The sequence below is a fragment of the Sinocyclocheilus grahami genome, unplaced genomic scaffold, assembly GCF_001515645.1.
Source record: "Sinocyclocheilus grahami isolate Dianchi unplaced genomic scaffold, SAMN03320097.WGS_v1.1 scaffold874.1, whole genome shotgun sequence".
Taxonomy (NCBI): domain Eukaryota; kingdom Metazoa; phylum Chordata; class Actinopteri; order Cypriniformes; family Cyprinidae; genus Sinocyclocheilus; species Sinocyclocheilus grahami.
This window is the reverse complement of record NW_015506053.1, coordinates 328,337-345,780: the sequence shown is the minus strand read 5'-3', so window position 1 is coordinate 345,780 and position 17,444 is coordinate 328,337. Positions and strand designations below refer to the sequence as shown.

General features: G+C 36.6%; 1 protein-coding gene across 2 annotated transcripts in view; it reads right to left on the bottom strand.

The window, feature by feature from the left end:
- Window positions 1–702: 702 nt before the first annotated feature.
- Window positions 703–17,444, bottom strand: part of LOC107563409 (semaphorin-3E-like) — a 44,841-nt gene continuing 28,099 nt past the window's right edge. For both annotated transcript variants that reach the window (XM_016248279.1, XM_016248280.1), the window contains exons 6-17: window positions 15,951–16,067; window positions 11,470–11,612; window positions 9,978–10,092; window positions 7,207–7,276; window positions 6,951–7,095; window positions 5,925–6,147; window positions 5,044–5,135; window positions 4,907–4,948; window positions 4,251–4,417; window positions 3,929–3,996; window positions 2,667–2,794; window positions 703–1,227 (exon numbers count right to left, since the gene is read on the bottom strand). In XM_016248279.1, the coding sequence (XP_016103765.1) occupies window positions 778–1,227; window positions 2,667–2,794; window positions 3,929–3,996; window positions 4,251–4,417; window positions 4,907–4,948; window positions 5,044–5,135; window positions 5,925–6,147; window positions 6,951–7,095; window positions 7,207–7,276; window positions 9,978–10,092; window positions 11,470–11,612; window positions 15,951–16,067 (1,760 nt within the window). In that variant the 3' untranslated portion in view covers window positions 703–777. The remainder of the gene's footprint in view (window positions 1,228–2,666; window positions 2,795–3,928; window positions 3,997–4,250; window positions 4,418–4,906; window positions 4,949–5,043; window positions 5,136–5,924; window positions 6,148–6,950; window positions 7,096–7,206; window positions 7,277–9,977; window positions 10,093–11,469; window positions 11,613–15,950; window positions 16,068–17,444) is intronic.

The window sequence follows — 17,444 nt, the reverse complement described above, 5'->3', positions numbered from 1 at the left end:
AAAGGTACACCAAGTAATTATAATTAAATATGTCTGGAATAGCATGCTACCATACTCCTCTTCCTACTTTTGTGGCATGCATGCTAAATGTAAATTGTACAAATTTTCTGTACGCTTGGAATAGCCAGGTGACACATTATATTTTCTAAAATGTGTAACATACAGTACACCACTTTAAAATAGTCTAGTTTCCATAATGCAATACTTATTTTTAATCCTCTTAATATTTAACAAATAACAAATAATTATTTGACCAACCTACTAACAGTTAAAGTGTTTTAATATTACATTTAATTAAAAATGTAAAATAAATTTTTTTATTTCTAACAACAGGAAGTGATAAAAACTGCTGATTAAAAACAAAGAAATACACTACCATTCAAAAGTTTGGGGTTGGTAAGAGCTAATGCTCATCGAGGCTGGATTTACTTGTTTACAAATTTTGGAATGTGTGTAAATCATCAGAAAAAATTAATGATACAGCGACGTAGTAAATTTGTGTCATTGCATAATGTTAATGGTTTCACTTTGCTTTCACACATCTATGAAGACTATGAAAAAAGGAGTTGGTGCACTTTTAAATATCTGGCATATTGACTAAAGATGGTTTTCAGATCAAAGGATCAAACGGCAAGACTCTAAAAAAAATGTTTTAATGACATTACGAATGATTCTTTCTTTTTTTTGTTTATAATAAAAATAATAATAAAAATGCCTATATACAATCATCTCCACTGAGAATGAGTTTAAGTGTTTCGTTCTCTGATCTAACAGTTTTTACTGTCCCTGTGTGTGTCGAGGCGCCCGTGCTCTCCCCTGCTGCTCTGCCCCAGGTGTGTACCGCCATTTGGGTGCCATTCCCTTGAGTTTCTTCCTCTTCCTGTCAGACACGCACCACACCTTCTCACAGTACTGCTCCACCCGCTGGAAGTTGTTGTAGCCGATCAGCTGCATGAAATCCTTGTACCAGAGCTTTGAGGAGGATGGAGCGGAGGGCAGGCTGGGGAAGGGGCAGGGTGGAGGTCTGTGTGCAGAATCGCCTTCCTCCCCTTTATGCAATAAAGCCTCCACTTTGCCCTCATCCAGCACATCCAAAGTAACACGCACCACCGTCTGGACGAAGCCATGCTCTGTGGACTGGCACACGTAGACTCCTGCATCTCCCTTTGCTATTTTAAGGAGCAACAGGCCATGGGGGATTTGAATCACACGATCATCGCCTTTCACCTGAGGGAGGGAAGGAGAGAAACAACATGCAAAGGACATTATCAAATTTGTGTACTTAGCTTGCTAGGATGCTAGAGTGTTCTGGCTGGTTTCTAGGCTCAAAAAAAATCCACTTCCATCCTTCAATATAAGCATATGCAGTGTTGGGGGGTAACACATTACAAGTAACCCGAGCTACATAATCAGACTACTTTTTTCAAGTAACTATTAAAGTAACACATTACTTTTAAATTTACAACAAAATATCTGAGTTACTTTTTTAAATAAGTAAAGCAAGTTACTTCGTTTTCCCATTTATTCACTGACACCTCTCCTGTTGGTGCAGAGACACATCCTTCAGCCAGGCTTATTCATTTCACTTGTGGAGTGAAAGGACCTTTACAGTTGTCGAAAATACAACCTTTGGGTTTTCTGTTATCAAAAACAAGCAAACAATTCCAGCCCAGGTGACAAAAATTTACACGAAAGTAATGTAATGCATTACTTAACGTAAAAAGTAAAGCAATTAGTTAATTTATGGACTGACACAATATTGTAATGCATTACTTTCAAAAGTAACTTTCCCCAACACTGTTTATCTTTTCTATCATTCACCAGGTGAAAAATCGTAATTCTGATCGCTTAGAAAAGTAACAGTACTCTTCCCTTTAACCCACATGACTTGAGGTATAATTATGCATTATATGTGAAAATAGAATACGTTTGGGAGTCCGTTCTAATCCCTAACCTCAAGTTAAAGCAACTGTAATAGTGATGCTCTCCTTAGCTAATATTACCAATACATGTGCCATTATTTAAAGTCTAATTTACCAGAGATGTCTTGGAGCACAGAGATGGTCAGAGTGACATTATTATTTTCTATTTGAGATGAACTGAATCACTGGGGGCTATATTACCCAGCCTCCCTGTGGTCAGAATAGTCAAATGAAGCTTTAATCTATATTTAACAGCCCTCTCTCAGCAAGTGTTCAGACCATAGCTTGTGATGAAATAATTTCTGAGCTTAACCATGTGAGAAGAGCTCTATATTATCCAAGTAAACTCTGCACATTATATGATTAAATATGATAAAAATAAATATTAATATGTTTTAATTTTTATGAATGTGGAATATACACACACACACACACACACACACACGTAATCATACAATTTTTTAAAAAGTTATCTCAGGGTTAGGGATCGGGTAACTATTATGTAATTTAATGTAATGTAATATAATTATATGATTATATATTATGGAGGAAAAATTATTTATTTTATATAAATTATTTATCCTTTTTTCCTTCTATAATTATAAAAATAAATACAATTAGAGGTTAGGTTAGTCTTATAATACAATGCAGTACAACACAATACAATACTATACTATACTATACTAATAATTCATTTTATTTAAAACAATAAAAGTCTGTATGTTCTAGATGCAAGCTTTGTACCTCCTCCATGTCCACACCATGTTGAATATACCATGTTACAGATGCCTGCAGTGATCGTGGTCTGCACTCCAGTAGGGTGCTATTATTCTCCACACCATATACAAGCTTTTCTGAGATGCTTTGTTCTTCTGTAACACACACACACACACACACACACACACACACACACACTGAACAGCTTAGTCCAATACATTGATGCAACATAATTCAAACTTGTGTCAACTGTTGACATTGTGTTTTCATTTTTCATTGCTCTCAGTAAACACAGTCTCACATGCAAGAAATCCATAGATTTTGCTCATGGCGGAGATTCCGGTAGGTATCTAAACACACAATCTGAATACTCACGCATCTTGTGAACAGACACTGTCAGGATTAAAAGGAATAGAGATTTTTATAATATGTTCTGCAATGGAGCTCAATGGTACAGTTGTGGAAGTGAAAGAAATCTTTGAAATAGAAATGCTCTGTAAAAAAGTAAAAGTCTTTTGTCTTTTGACTGTCAATTTAATGTGTGTTTGCTGAATAAATATATAATATATAAAAATAATTATACATTATATATAAATATATTTTAACTTGTGTGTTTTTCTCTAGTTATTCTTATATTGTACAGCATGTTGTTCAACCTTGGGTATTTTTAAATGTGCTTTTATAAATAAACATAGATTGACTTATAAATAAAATAGTTTATTTCTTTACAAACAAACAAACAAAAATTGTACTGACTTTTGATGGAAGGATATATCTGAATATTTTGCCACCAAATATAAAACATGCTGTGCTTATAATCAATTACTAAATTATGGTTAACAGATTAGGGATTATAGTTTATACCTCTTAGTTCATTCCACCATAAACAATGTTAATACAAATCGCTAAAAATGGAGAAGTTTTGACTTTTTCCCCAAAAAAATTTCAATACATTTTAGCTTCAAATCGAATGTTGTAATGTTTAATTTCAGAGTTTATGTTGGATGTAGATTTGAGTCAAGCTGCAATGCCTATGGAGAAAAAGAATGGGGAAAATACTTCCGGAATAAAGGCCGCTTTGGAATTGGGACATCATTGTCACGCTCTATTGTAATATACTGTGATGTCTGTCTGCTAAAGTAAAAGCACCATCTGCGCATAAAGAGCCAGAGACTCTCATTAACTGTACTCTGACCTCTTCAACTTTCACAGATCTCATCCGCCTCATTTTCCCCTATAAAGCTTCTAAGACTCTAATATCCTCCATTCAAGCTCTTGCAAGAACATACCGCTAAGCTGAAGCCCGTTGCACTGCTGAACCGCGTTGCCATGGCGGATGTCTTGCCGTCGGAAGCGCCTAAAGAATAAAAGAGAAAAATTAGGCATTGATATAACACAGACACAGCCTGCTATATATAAAACTCAATTCGAGGGTGAGTAAATAATGACAATTTATATTTTTGGGGGGAACTATCTCTTTAAGGCTTTATTTTCTGTAAAGCTGCTCTGGAACAATACAGCATGTACCATGAAAAGTGCTATACAAATAAATATGACTTGACTAAATATAAGCTATACATTTATTATATATCTATATAAAATTGTTGGTACCTTTTTGTATACTGCCCAGCAGGGTAGTACCGGGAACATGTCAACCCGTCCCATGCACAGTAGGGGTCTCTGGCCAGGCAGCAGTCGGCACAGGCTGAACCGTACAGCCCACACTGGTGTACACGGATCTGTGTTACACCAAGCTCAGAGCCAACGTACAGCTGTTGCTATGGAGATACAAACACTGCTGTCAGCCGCTTTGCTACAGGTGATGAATGCCATTATGTCCAAATCATCACGTTAGCATAATGATGCAGATAAAACCATTCTACTGAATTGCCCATTATTTGTGTGCATTCTAAATAATTCAATATATTACACTCTAAAAAATGCTGGGTTAAATGTAACCCATCACTGGGTTAAAAAGGGACAAACCCAGCTATTGGGTTGTTTTGACCCAGTGGTTGGGTTGTTTTGGGTTATATTTAACCCAGCATTTTTTTAGAGTGTACAGTTATAACACAGAACAAAAGATGCTCATATTTGATTCATAATATTAACTAATGACTGCAAGAATTAATAATTAACTATGAAGCATCTGACTTGTTATAAATGCTGAATTTGCCATAGGTATAAAGGTGATCACTCATGCATTAAATGTTTACTCAATACCACCATCTCCAGGTGTCTGTGAGGACTAACTAACAAAGACTTACTCGTTTAGTAGAGATGAGGATCTCCGTAATAGGAACAGGGACCTAGAATGAGAAGAAAAGTGGTAAGTGTGAAGATTGTTGGAAATGAAATGGTATCAATATAAAGATAAAAAGTCACCCAAAGGACTTCTGATGACCTTGAAAACCTGTAATTCCTCCAGAAGAACTTCTTCAACTGTGTCAGCTTCTTTGTTGTAGATTGTGATCATTTTTAATACTACAGAATCATCTGAGTTAAAGAGAAAGGCGACCTGAATTATGCACTGATAAAATACATTTTATATACTTTTTTGTAATGTTCCTGAAAGAAGTCTCTTATGCTCACTAAGAATGCATTTATGTGATCAACAATACAGTAAAAAGTGTAATATTGTGAAACATTTGCACAATATAATAAAGTAACTGTTTTCTATTTTAATATATTTTAGAATGTAATTTATTATTGCGGTGATGCAAAGCTGAATTTTCAGCATCATAACTCCAGTCTTCAGTGTCACATGATCCTTCAGAAATCATTCTAATATGCTGATTTAAGATAAGATGGTGAAGTAACATTTCTAATCATTATCTTTTCAATATTATATTATTAATTATTGTTGAACAGTTGTGCTGCTTTGTGTGTTTGTGGAAACCATGATACAGATCTTTCAGGATTCTTCGAAGAACAGAAAGTTCAACAGAATTGATTTCTTTAAAATAGGAATCTTTTGTAAAAGTATGTCTTAACTGTCACTTTTGATTAATTAAATGCATTCTTGCTGAATAAAAGTATGAATTTCTTTAAAAAAAATAAACATAAATAATCATACAAACCCCAAACAGTAGTGTATTTCTGTTAAAATAATGTCAGTTTTCTAGAAATGCAATAGCCTATAGTTGGCCGTTGAGCCACAAAACTAGAAAATATTGTATTGCTATTGTTAGACATAAAAACAAGCTGCTGCAAATATTTAGTATGACAAAAGCAACAATCATTACATAAAGCCTATATGACAATATAGGTACTAAAATTGAGTACCAGTCCCTATGAAGAGAACATTGTAGTGTCCGTCCTCAGCTTCCACTCGGTCCACAGCCAGCTGTGTGAGTTTACGTCCTCCTTCAGTGTCCAGCAGTATGGGCCGTCTGTGAACGGGCTGCACCGCCTGGAACATGAGGGGATGAGAACGCACAAAACGCAGAACCTCATCCGGATACTCCTTTGAACTGGAAAACTGGCCTCCATTTATCTTACTGACACACTGTGAGAGACAAAAATCAGTAAATATGAATACAGATTGAACCGAGTTCCCCAAGTCACTAAACAATTTCAGGTCTTTCATTTTGTTGCTCCGGATCTGAGAATATCCCGCCTGCTTCTCGCTGCTATAACCTTTTAGAACAAGAGACCGATCAGAAATCCTGCGGTGCACGACTAAAGCTACCAAATTGCCTTTTAAAAGGTCAGCTCTCAGAGACATACTTTTTCATATGCTTTCCCCAAGAATAACCACACATGGAAATTGAAGAATTGAGACAAATTCGGAGATGTGAACAACGGATATACCCTGCTTCTTCAAAATGAGACGAGACACAACACACCAGAGAAAATGACTGGGAGTTACACATCATTACTAACTATTGGAAACCAATCTTACTCTTTTGTCGGCTGGAGATGAATAGCCAGAGAAGGACATTAATCAGCACATATCAGATATGATTATAATTCATACTACGGCAATTTAAACACCCTCGATTTCACAGTACCTCCATAAGTGCTCGGCTTCAGGCATTAACGTTAAAGAACTGGCATGACACGCTCGAGGAGAATAGTGATGTGCACAGTCATGCTGTAAATAGACTCATCTACCATGAGAGAGATTGTGTGTGTCTGAAGAAATAAGATCCAAAATTCAACATTCACTCAAGTGGGCCTCCAATGACACTGTGTGTCAGAGGTGTAAACGCAACACGCCGTGACATTTTGTATATTGGGATTTCTGATATAACAAAATGATGACACAAAGTGACTGATGGACCCAATATACAAGCAAATATTACTCACCGATCCAGGTCGTGGGTAGGGGACCCTGCCATCGTACACTTTCCAGTGGTGGTCAGTCCGTTCCCGGTGTGCAAAAGGCCCATTAAACGCTGCACGGATGTCTTCCATGTTATACATGCACACTGCGTATCCTTTAAACACGGCACTGAGTGAAAAAACAGGTGCAGATGAGCGTCCAGGCAGCTGTCCATCAAAATAAACTGAGAATATAAAAGTATATATTGCTCTGTTCAGTGACACATGTGACCTCACCCACCTGGTGGTGCTAAACAGACCAAAGATCTCTGGATTTTTCTCATCTTTCTTCCGTAGCACGAACACATCCTCTAAAATGACACATAGATACACACAAAAATGTATTGTCATCAAATCAACATGAAATTGTGCTAAGCATAATTTTACAGTATGTTGTTGGATCAACATCCTTTGTTGGGCCTAGAACAACATCATTCATAATCAGTCAGTGCCCTCTGATTTAGAGTAAATGTTAGGGACTGGTTGATAGGCAGGGACATTAATCCAGGTGTACCAGAATTTGAAACTTATTTCCTAGAGCAGATATTCCCAACTTTTTTGTCAGCTGAAATTATTTGACCTATAACATATTTACTTGAGGTAGTCCTTAAGGTTTCCAGTTAATATATTTAAATCATTGAAAAACACATTTGCATATTCAAATTTATCTGATGTTGGTTAGTGGTCACAAAACATGTTGGTAAACAAATAAAATATTTAAAGGCACAATATGTAAGATGTTTTTATTAAAACATCCAAAAACCACTAGAACAGTGTTATATATTTTGCTGACTTGTGTACTTACATTATCCCCAATGTTTCGAAGAATGTTTAAATCCAGAGAAATAAGCAATTTTAACTAGTGACACAGACCGTGTCCATAGTGTCATTGTGTCGCCTGCCAATGACGTCATAACCCCTCGATTTCCGGTTATGTTTTGTAGAAAACATGGAAACACCAAAGACGCTTTATGTTGTGCGTTTTATTAGACAGGTGACGACCACACAGAGTAGCATTATAACAGAACTTTCAAATGTATCTAGTATGATAAAACAGCGCTGGTTTATCCCACATAAACACGACCGGAAGGAGCAGAAGCGCTAAAGTGTGGCATAATAAAAGCTCTGCTGCTTTCGAGCCGTGTGTCACTCTCGTCTCTCATTAGCAATTGCTTCAGCGGCCTCGTTTCGCTTTGACGGCTTTCCATCTCACTCTGTTTCATACTATGTTAATAAATCTTTAATACATTAGCTCATCCATGAACATGATTTCTGATGAGTCCCGTCGGATTGCGTCGGCTGTGGGGAGGAAGACCACAACTCCCATGATTCCACACTCAGTCACGGTGTCATCAAACTGCGCCTTTGTTTCTTTGTTTGTTTTGAATATGCGCCCTCTAGTGGTGAAAACTTACATATTGTACCTTTAATCTTAAAACCTTTTTTTTATTCTTTATTATACATTTATATATATATATATATATAAACATTTTCCAAAATTTTCCATTTCCATGATTTAACTATTAGATTTTACATCAACTCACAGACAAAACACCAGGGATTTGTGAACATCAATTTGGGAAACTCTGACTTCAAGAATTCAAATGTATTTATTTATTTATTTTCATTCTATTCTATTTTTAAATCAAAGATCAATAAGATAACACTGCTTTCCTGTAACTCACAGTAGAGCATAATGCTAGAAACACCAAGGCCATGGGTTCAATTCTAGGGAAAGCAAGAACTGATAAAATGTGTACCTTGAATGCAATACAAGTTACTTTGGATAAAATTGTCAGCCAAATGCATTAATATAAAAGTTTCTTTACACATTTTACAAAAATGACAACGCGAAATAAACATAGTTCCATCTTGCACTTTACATCTTTGGAACAGATGAGGTGTTTAATAAGATGTCAGTGCAGAAACAAATGAGCTTTCATCTGAAAGTCAAAGGGCCCATCAGAGAGATCCTCCAAGATTACAAAGTTTGGTGATGGTTAAACAGCACAGCTGGTAAAACAGATTTGTATTTTCAGTTCACACAGCTGGTTTATACTGTGAAGACATGGAGATCTATTACAAATTCATCTGGATGGACAGATACATGGATGGATGGATACCTGATGAAATCTCTATGAAAATACGAAAAGCAAAAACGGACTTATCAGCAGTTTTGCTCTGAGGCATCTGATGAATAGAATCACTGAGCGGGAAGAAACTGCTCATCTGAAGCTAAAACTGCAGTTTTTCTTTTTTCTTCTTCTTTTTTTGTGCTATTGTGGCCATTTCAGTCAAGCGGCCCTACGTTGATGGATTCCAGATACAGCTCAGAATATAACAGTGACTTCCTATGTATATTACCAACACAAGAGCTAAATCAAACGTTGCATACTATCTTCTCTATATAGTAAGCAATATTACGGTATTGCATCACAAATATGTCAGAGCTAACCAGATGACAGACTGTTTATGGTTCATTTTACAGCAGCTCAAACAGCAGGGCAAGGCACTAGCAATGTCAAGAACATGGGTTTGATTCCCAGGGAAAGAAAGAAGTGAAAACCTCGAATGCATTGTATGTCGCTTTAGATAAAAACGTGTACCAAATGAGTAAATGTAAATGCAATTTTATTTGTATGTGTAAGTGCAAGCATATATGTATATGTGCAAACTTTATGGGCTAATATCACTCACAATCCCTCGCACTACAGAATAAGATGAGCCTGAGATGTTAAAAATGCTTACAGTACACATCAAAAACACAATTTTAGTCCTAGTACTGATTACCAGTGTAATATGTTCTCCATATCATAAACAAGCTACAAAGTTTTCAAGTAGAGTGAAACTAAACAAATGAGGTTTCATCCCATATCTTGCATTATCTTTAGAAATCGCAATTATCTGCAGAAATCCCAATCCCATGATGAAGTGGGTGAACTACTTTCATGGTTTCAGACAGGCATGAAAAAGAACATTGGAGAGGAAGACAGAGAGTAGTATGTCCCCTACCGAGCTCATCAAAGTGTGTGTCAATGCCGTTGGGTCCAGCCACTGAGCAGATCAAACGAGTCTTCAGGAAAGAGCTCCATCTGTTTACCAGCATCCTCTGACCACCCTGGTCATTCTGACAGCGGGAAGAGATAAAAAGACACTTAATTTCACCTGACCTATGGGTGGTGCTGTCTTGCAGCAAAACATTTTGACAGACAAAAAGCATTTGGCCAGTGCTTGGCTGGTTAGCTTCAGAAATGAATCCCCAGCTGGTCGACGCCCTTATGGAGCAAAATTTGCACCACTATGGGAGCAAAAAGCATCGTTCTTCATTGAAAACCATTAAAAAAAGTTGTGTATTTCGACTAAATTTTTTGCAAGCATTTCATTACATTATAATGTTTTGCCAGAAGTTGCTTATACTGTAGTTTCCCTGTCTGTTGCTTTTGATGTCACTGGATAGCCATGATGAAGACACACAATCAGTGTTGACGTCATTGGCATTTATGAAAAAAACTGGTTAAAATGTTTTTCTCTATGAGTCTAGGGTCCCTGCATCAGCATTATCAACTGAGATAAAGAGGAAAGTAGGGCTGTCAAAATGGCTGAAAAACAAAATTAGAATTTTGTGCTTGAATATGATCAAAATTCGAATTATATTCGAATTTAAAATGCATAATTTCAGATAGGGTAAAGAAAAGCTTTTGGCTTTTCTCCTGAGGCCACAAGAGAGCGCATCGAGCATAAGATAACATGACTATCTGTGAAAAAAAGTGCATAATGTTTAAAATAATGTTTATAAACCAATTATAATTAAGTTGCTTAAACAACTATAAAAAAACCACATCATGTATGTATTCATAGTTTAATACAAAGGGCCGAAAGCCAATCACACAGAGTACATTTTTCATTTAAAAACACGAGTTGCAGTGGGATGGGGAAAAAACCCGCCATTAAGTCTTGAGATGTTTTTTTCAAAGTTGAACTTGCATTAATTTTACATGGCTTTCTAAACATGCGGTTCTCTTGTGCGAGACGCAAGTGCAAAGGTGATAGATGTCCCTCTAGAAAATGCGAAATATGCGTTTCTGTGTGAACGGCTTGGTTTTAGTTTTGACGTAAACAAGATCTTCTCCGCATTGATGTTCTCTTTCCCCGCAATATTTGTAATTAACAACGCAGCAGCGCCACATCTAGTGGCTTCTGGATAGGCTAGCAAAAACATTAAAATGCAATGACACTTACATCGTCATCACATCTCGTGCACCACTAATAAGGCTGCCTCCTTAACACACACCTACAATTCGAATGCAATGTTTTTCATTCGAATGTGGATTTTTATTTTAAATTTGACGAATATTCGAAATTCAAAATTTTTTTGACAGCCTTAGAGGAAAGCTAAGTGAACGCTTTCTTTAAGCATTAAAAATCATGCTTTTAAATGAAAAAAACAAGGCTTATTTAATCTAAAGATCTAAACAAGCATGTTTTTGGTATTTATGTGCCATACCGCACAGACTCTGGCCACTCTGGTGTAAACGGCTTTGTTTCCACCCTCCATATTGGTCACTCGTTCCGTGAAGAAGTAGTAGACCTTATCATCAGCAAGATCATCATTGTCAGGGATCACTGCCGAACCCACAAACTTGGGCTCTAGGGGAAAATAAAATACAAAGAGATATGGTTAGAATTACACAGAAACACATAGTTGTATATACTGGTAAAAGTTTGGATTTTTTTTTTTCATGTTTCTGAAAGAAGCTTCTTATGCTCACCAAGGTTCCATTTATTTAATCAAAAAATACTGTAAATATTTTGAAATATTTTTACAATTTAAAATAAAACTTTTACATTTTAATATATTTTAAAATGTTATTTTTTTCTCTGACGGCAAATCAGAATTTTCAGCATCATTACTCCAGTCTTCAGTGTCACATGATCCTTCAGAAATCATTATAATATGCTGATTTGCTGCTCAGGAAGCATTTATTATTACAGCTATAACATTGCTTAATATTTTTGTGAAAACTATTAATTTATCAATTATTATTGGTGCTCAATTGTTAATAAGGATTCTTATTATCAATGTTGAAAACTGTTTGTTGCTTCTTAATATTTATACATTGCCATTCACAACACATTTATTCAGCAAGGATGCATTAAATTGGTCATTAAAGACATTTATAATGCTACAAAGGATTTCTATCTCAAATAAATGCTGTTTATTAAACTTGCTATTCATCAAAGAATCCTAAACAATGTATCACGGTTTCCACAAAAATACTAGAATGACCATGATTCTGAAGGATCATGTGACAATGAAGACTGGAGTAATGATGCTGAAAATTCAGCTTAAACATGCAAAACAATGTGTAGAATGTGGAGATCAAAATTATAGAACAATCTATAAATACTTGATTTTTTCGGAAATATTGTTAATCTTCACCGCTCAAAATTTGAAGGAATATTAGCTGTAGGTATACCACTAACATGTTTGAAAAAATAACCAAGGCATTTCAACAAAACCTTTATTTTGTGGAAAACACAGTGATCAAAATTTGAGAACAGAAACCACTTTTGCATGAAAGACGTTTACAACTAAAATTCTGGAGTGTTACAGCTGTCAGAAATTAGTAGGAAGTGTAGAGGCCCTTGCTTTGAATGACTTCAGCACATCTGCGGCCACAGGACATCACTAGTTTTCTCACACTGAGCTGACGTGATCTTGACCCGCTCTTCTTCCAGTCTCTTTCATATTTCGTAACTGTAGTGGGTTTCTTAGCCTTAACATTGTTGCCAGGGATTTTCCAGAGGTTTTCAGTTGGGTTTAGATCTCTGGGCTGGCCATTTCATTATTTCAATGTTCTTAGCTTCAAGAAACTTCTTTATCTGTTTTGCAGTGTGACGGAGGCATTGTCCTGCATGAAAATTGCAGGCTGATTGGGAGATGCTTGCAGGGAAGGTACCGCATGTTGCTGAAGAAAATTCTGATAAACATTTGCATTCACTCTACCATGCACATAGATATAATATTTAAGAGGCCCAACTCCTACTGCAGAAAACATTTACTAAACCATGACACTTCCTCCAATTTTCACTGACTTCTTTACGCACTCAGGGTTCAGTCTTTTCCCAGTTTGATGCCCAACATAATGTTTCCCATCAGACCCAAATAAATTAAACTTGCTCTCATCACTAAAGTGAACTTTGGACCAGTTCTCCTCTGTCCACACAATATGCTCCTCAGAAAAGGTGAGCCTAGTCTTTTGATTATTTCTGCTGATGAGAGGCTTCATCACTGCAGAGTGCGTTTTCAGTCCGACTTCTCTTAAATGGTCCGAGACAGATCCATGCCCTGCTCAGCGCTGAACTGGCAAGCAATTCCAGCTGCAGTGTTGAACCGATTCCTCAATGAGAATCTCCTCATTATCCTGTCCTCTCGTGCATTTGTCTTACGTGGACGACCAGCCTTTTTGGGGAACTTGAATGAATTAGTGTCATTGTAAAGCTGCAATATTCTAGAAATCACAAATTTGGAACGACCAACTTCTCTTGCAATAGCTGAAGGGGTCATCCCTTTGGATTTCATCTGGACTACCTCCTGTTGCAGGTTTTCAGTCAGCTTAGACCGACCCGCCATCTTACAATCTCAGTGAAAATTAGAGGACTGCTGCCAGTTAAATAGGGTTTGTCATATAATTTAATAGAAATTAGCACCGGGCGCCAGATTAACACCAAAAACTTGGAAGCATTTTTAAGTGTTTTTCTAATTTTTTTTCAGAGTTTTTTTCTTCTTTTTTTTTTTTCAAATATTACGTTTTTTACACTGTGCTTCAGAATACAATTGATTTATGAAATATGCTTAGAAACGGCTCCTCTACTCCTGATAGGATAACTTCAAATAAGACTAAGCAGTGACTTTGAAATTTAGGAAATTGTAGGTTGTTCTATAATTTTGATCTCCACTGTACATCTGTCATTTTAATGTGCAAAATGCATTTGCTATATGTAACCTAATTTGAATAAACCCACTATCTTATTATACAGTGTGATCCGCATGTCGAAGGCCGCTACAGCTTTGTGCAGTGAATGTGAGTGGGATTAGATCTTCAGTGCTTCATGAGTCAGCAGCGAGAACACTTAACACCAATTAACACCATTCAAAACAAGAACAGAACTCAACCCCAGACTATTGAGTGTACACACAGAAAATGTAAAAGTCTCCATGGAGTCGTGCTCTATGCTCTATTGTGCACTCGTATGATATCGAGCAGATGACCTAAGGATGTAATGGTATTTGACCATGGTTTATTATGTCTGAATGGATGTTAGAGAGATGGATGGTATGTGTCAAACATCTCGCACTCGGTCTCTCTGTATGATTAATGCATCACAGCAGGGGTTGGAATCAGCTGTGAGATTTGTGAGACAACACTGTATTCTTAACACAGACTCAACATCTGTCTGACACACAGTTTACTCTACACACACTCAGGCTATCTTCAGAATGAATACAAAAGATTAATTCATGCATCATCCAATCAGAATTTAAAAGCCCAAACTATCTGCTCTTAAATGCACATTCTGGCAATTGTTGAAGATCATCTATCTATTCAATCTATTCACAGTATACATACAGGGTAGCAAAAATAGTAGCAGTAGTAGTATTGTAGTACACTATTGTGAATATATCTTCAGTCACACTTGGCTTGGAGCTGATGTGTTAACTGCACCTACAATGAGGCCACAGGCCTTGCTACATTGATACGCATGGTAAAAGCATCACTCTCACTGGGTTCAGTCGTATCAGTCTGGGCTGAAGGCCAGATCTCCCGTACAGATACAGGAGGAGATATACAGCAAAGGGAAGCATTAAACCGGCTCACAGCAGGATGCCGCAGGCCTCTCTAAACCACACACAGGATGGCCTGTACATCAATCTTGAATTCTATTTTATTGCTCCATTTGATTCTATGTATGCACATTTATGTGTATGATTGTTTTATATCCAGTAGCTATACTTTTAGCGTAAATTAGTTTTATTAAGTGTGATGTAATTTTATATGACACCATAAAAAATCCTCAATGCTTTGTTTAAAAAAAGAGAAAGGTTTTGTTATTTTTCTTTTTTTTAATAAATAAAGGCCTCACAAAAAAGTGCATTTCCATTGTGACGAGTGGAGCGGGGCCGAGAGCCGTGGGAACGGAGCGAGGCCGGTGGAGGAAATGATAATGAGCAACACCTGCGCTACTCACCTCGAGTCCCACGGAGGAGCTCCGGAAGGATAAAAGGAGGAGTAACGACAGTGAAGGACGAGAGAGGACCAGGCCTGGACTATTTATGTTGTTGTTTTATTATGTTTTATGCAGCAGTCATCCCGTGAGGGGCTGCCGCTTTTACTTTCATTTTGTGTTTGTTCATTTGTTTATTAAAGTTTTATGTTTAAATGTTCGCCGGTTCCCGCCTCCTTCTTTTGGCTACGAACATTGTTACATCCATTATAAAAAGCTTTAATGTAAATTATGTTTATAGAGACATTTGTTGTAAATAATACATACATTTTAAATAAAAAAATATTTAAATAACTAATTAAAATTGGGAGTATAGGGAGTAAAAAAAACATAGTAATGCAATGTAATATTTTTTTTACTGTAATAATATTTCCAAATATTCATAAAATGTATTTTTCACAGTACAAATTGGGTCATTATATATGAAAATATATAGCTGCATTTTAAACTTTATCATTTTTGGGGGTCCATGTTATCTAAAAACCCCTGGTGTAAATAACTGCTAGCTTTACTGTAGTTCAAATTATGTGTGGTTTGTAGGTTGGCAAGTTCCAGTTTCAAAGCTTGTCAACCAGCACAGTCTTTCTGGTGAAGCCAGTTGGCTGGTTAAGCTAATTTAAAAAATAAAACCTTCTTGAGGACACCAGAAAGCATTATCTACAACACAAAGGGCTTGTATTTTCAACAGTTTTTTCTTACCATTCAGCTGCTGTCTGTCACCCACTTCAGTCCTAATGAAGCTGCGGTTGCCTAGACGATATAGAGCGGCATCGTTCTCCCAATAATCAGTGTACAAGCCAACAAACAACTCCCCACCTGTCAATCAAACATGATTGAGAGAGAGAGAGAGAGAGTGAGAGAGAGAGAGAGAGAGATGCTTATTGGATTTTATACTGTAAAGCTGAAGTGTTTTTGCCAAGTATTTAAATAAATTAAGCAGTTTCAATCTATTAACTTAAAACAGTTCAGTAGTGTAATGATTTCATATTTCACATGACATTTAACAATAGTATATATATCAACATTTAATGACAAACGTTGCATCCCTAAACACTTAAATGGGTCATATGATGCGATTTCAAATTTTCCTTTCTCTTTGGAGTGTTACAAGCTCTTGGTGCATACAGAAGATTTGTTAAGTTGCAAAGACTAAAGTCTCAAATCCAAAGAGATATTCTTTATAAAAGTTAAGAGTCAGCCACGCCTACCTAAAACGGCTCGTTCTAACACGCCCCCACATATCTACCTCACTATGTGGAAATATTAGCATAATGCCGCCCAAATGTGCACGCAAAGAAAGAAGGCGTGGTTTCAGGAACAGCAGTAGTGTTGCAGTAGTGCAGCCATGTCAGGGAGACGCTGTGTTTCAGTGCGAAAGCAAAAGCACTTTATTTGGCCTTCCGGAAGTAGATGCAATTAGGAATCATTAGTTAAGATTTATTTACAACAGAACAGCACAACCCAGATGTTCGAATTTGTGCAACGCATTTTATGGATGATAGTTTTTTGAACCTAGATGATTACAAGGCTGGCTGTGCACAAAGGCTATTTCTAAAAAAAAAAAAAAAGGGCCAATTCCGACTTTGCTATGACAATCTGGCGCTTCTGAATCAGCGACTGTAAGTATGTTTTGTTATTAGTTTAAGTATTTGTTATTGATTGTTCAAATGTGAATAATGTGTTTTTTGAACATTAAAGCATGTCAACATATTCTGTTACACCAAATACACAAAATAATGATCTTTAAAAAAGCATCACATGACCCCTTTAAAATAACTGATTCAAAATAACAATTTATTCATAAATCAGTCATCTCCACCATCTTGAGTCATGCTAATATTTTCTAATATTTTCTTTCTCCAATATCAGTTTTCCATCTCTTCACCTGCCTTCCTTTCCATTCCTGACTGCTTATTCTTTCTCTATCATTTTATTTTCCTGCTGTGTTTTTGAACCTGCTGATTTCTCCTGCTAGTCACGCTGTTGTCGTGGACTAAATCAATACAGCTGTGCAGCACGGAGAGAAGGGAAAGAAAGCTTCAAAGCATACTGAAGCTCTGTAAAACACACACAAACCGCTCACCGCTGCATTGACTTATACTGATCTTTCTGCCATCTAAAGGATGCTGCAAGGAAATGGAATAGTCATGACTGCACTAAACAACTCTTTATATTTGCATTTTAAATTTGGAG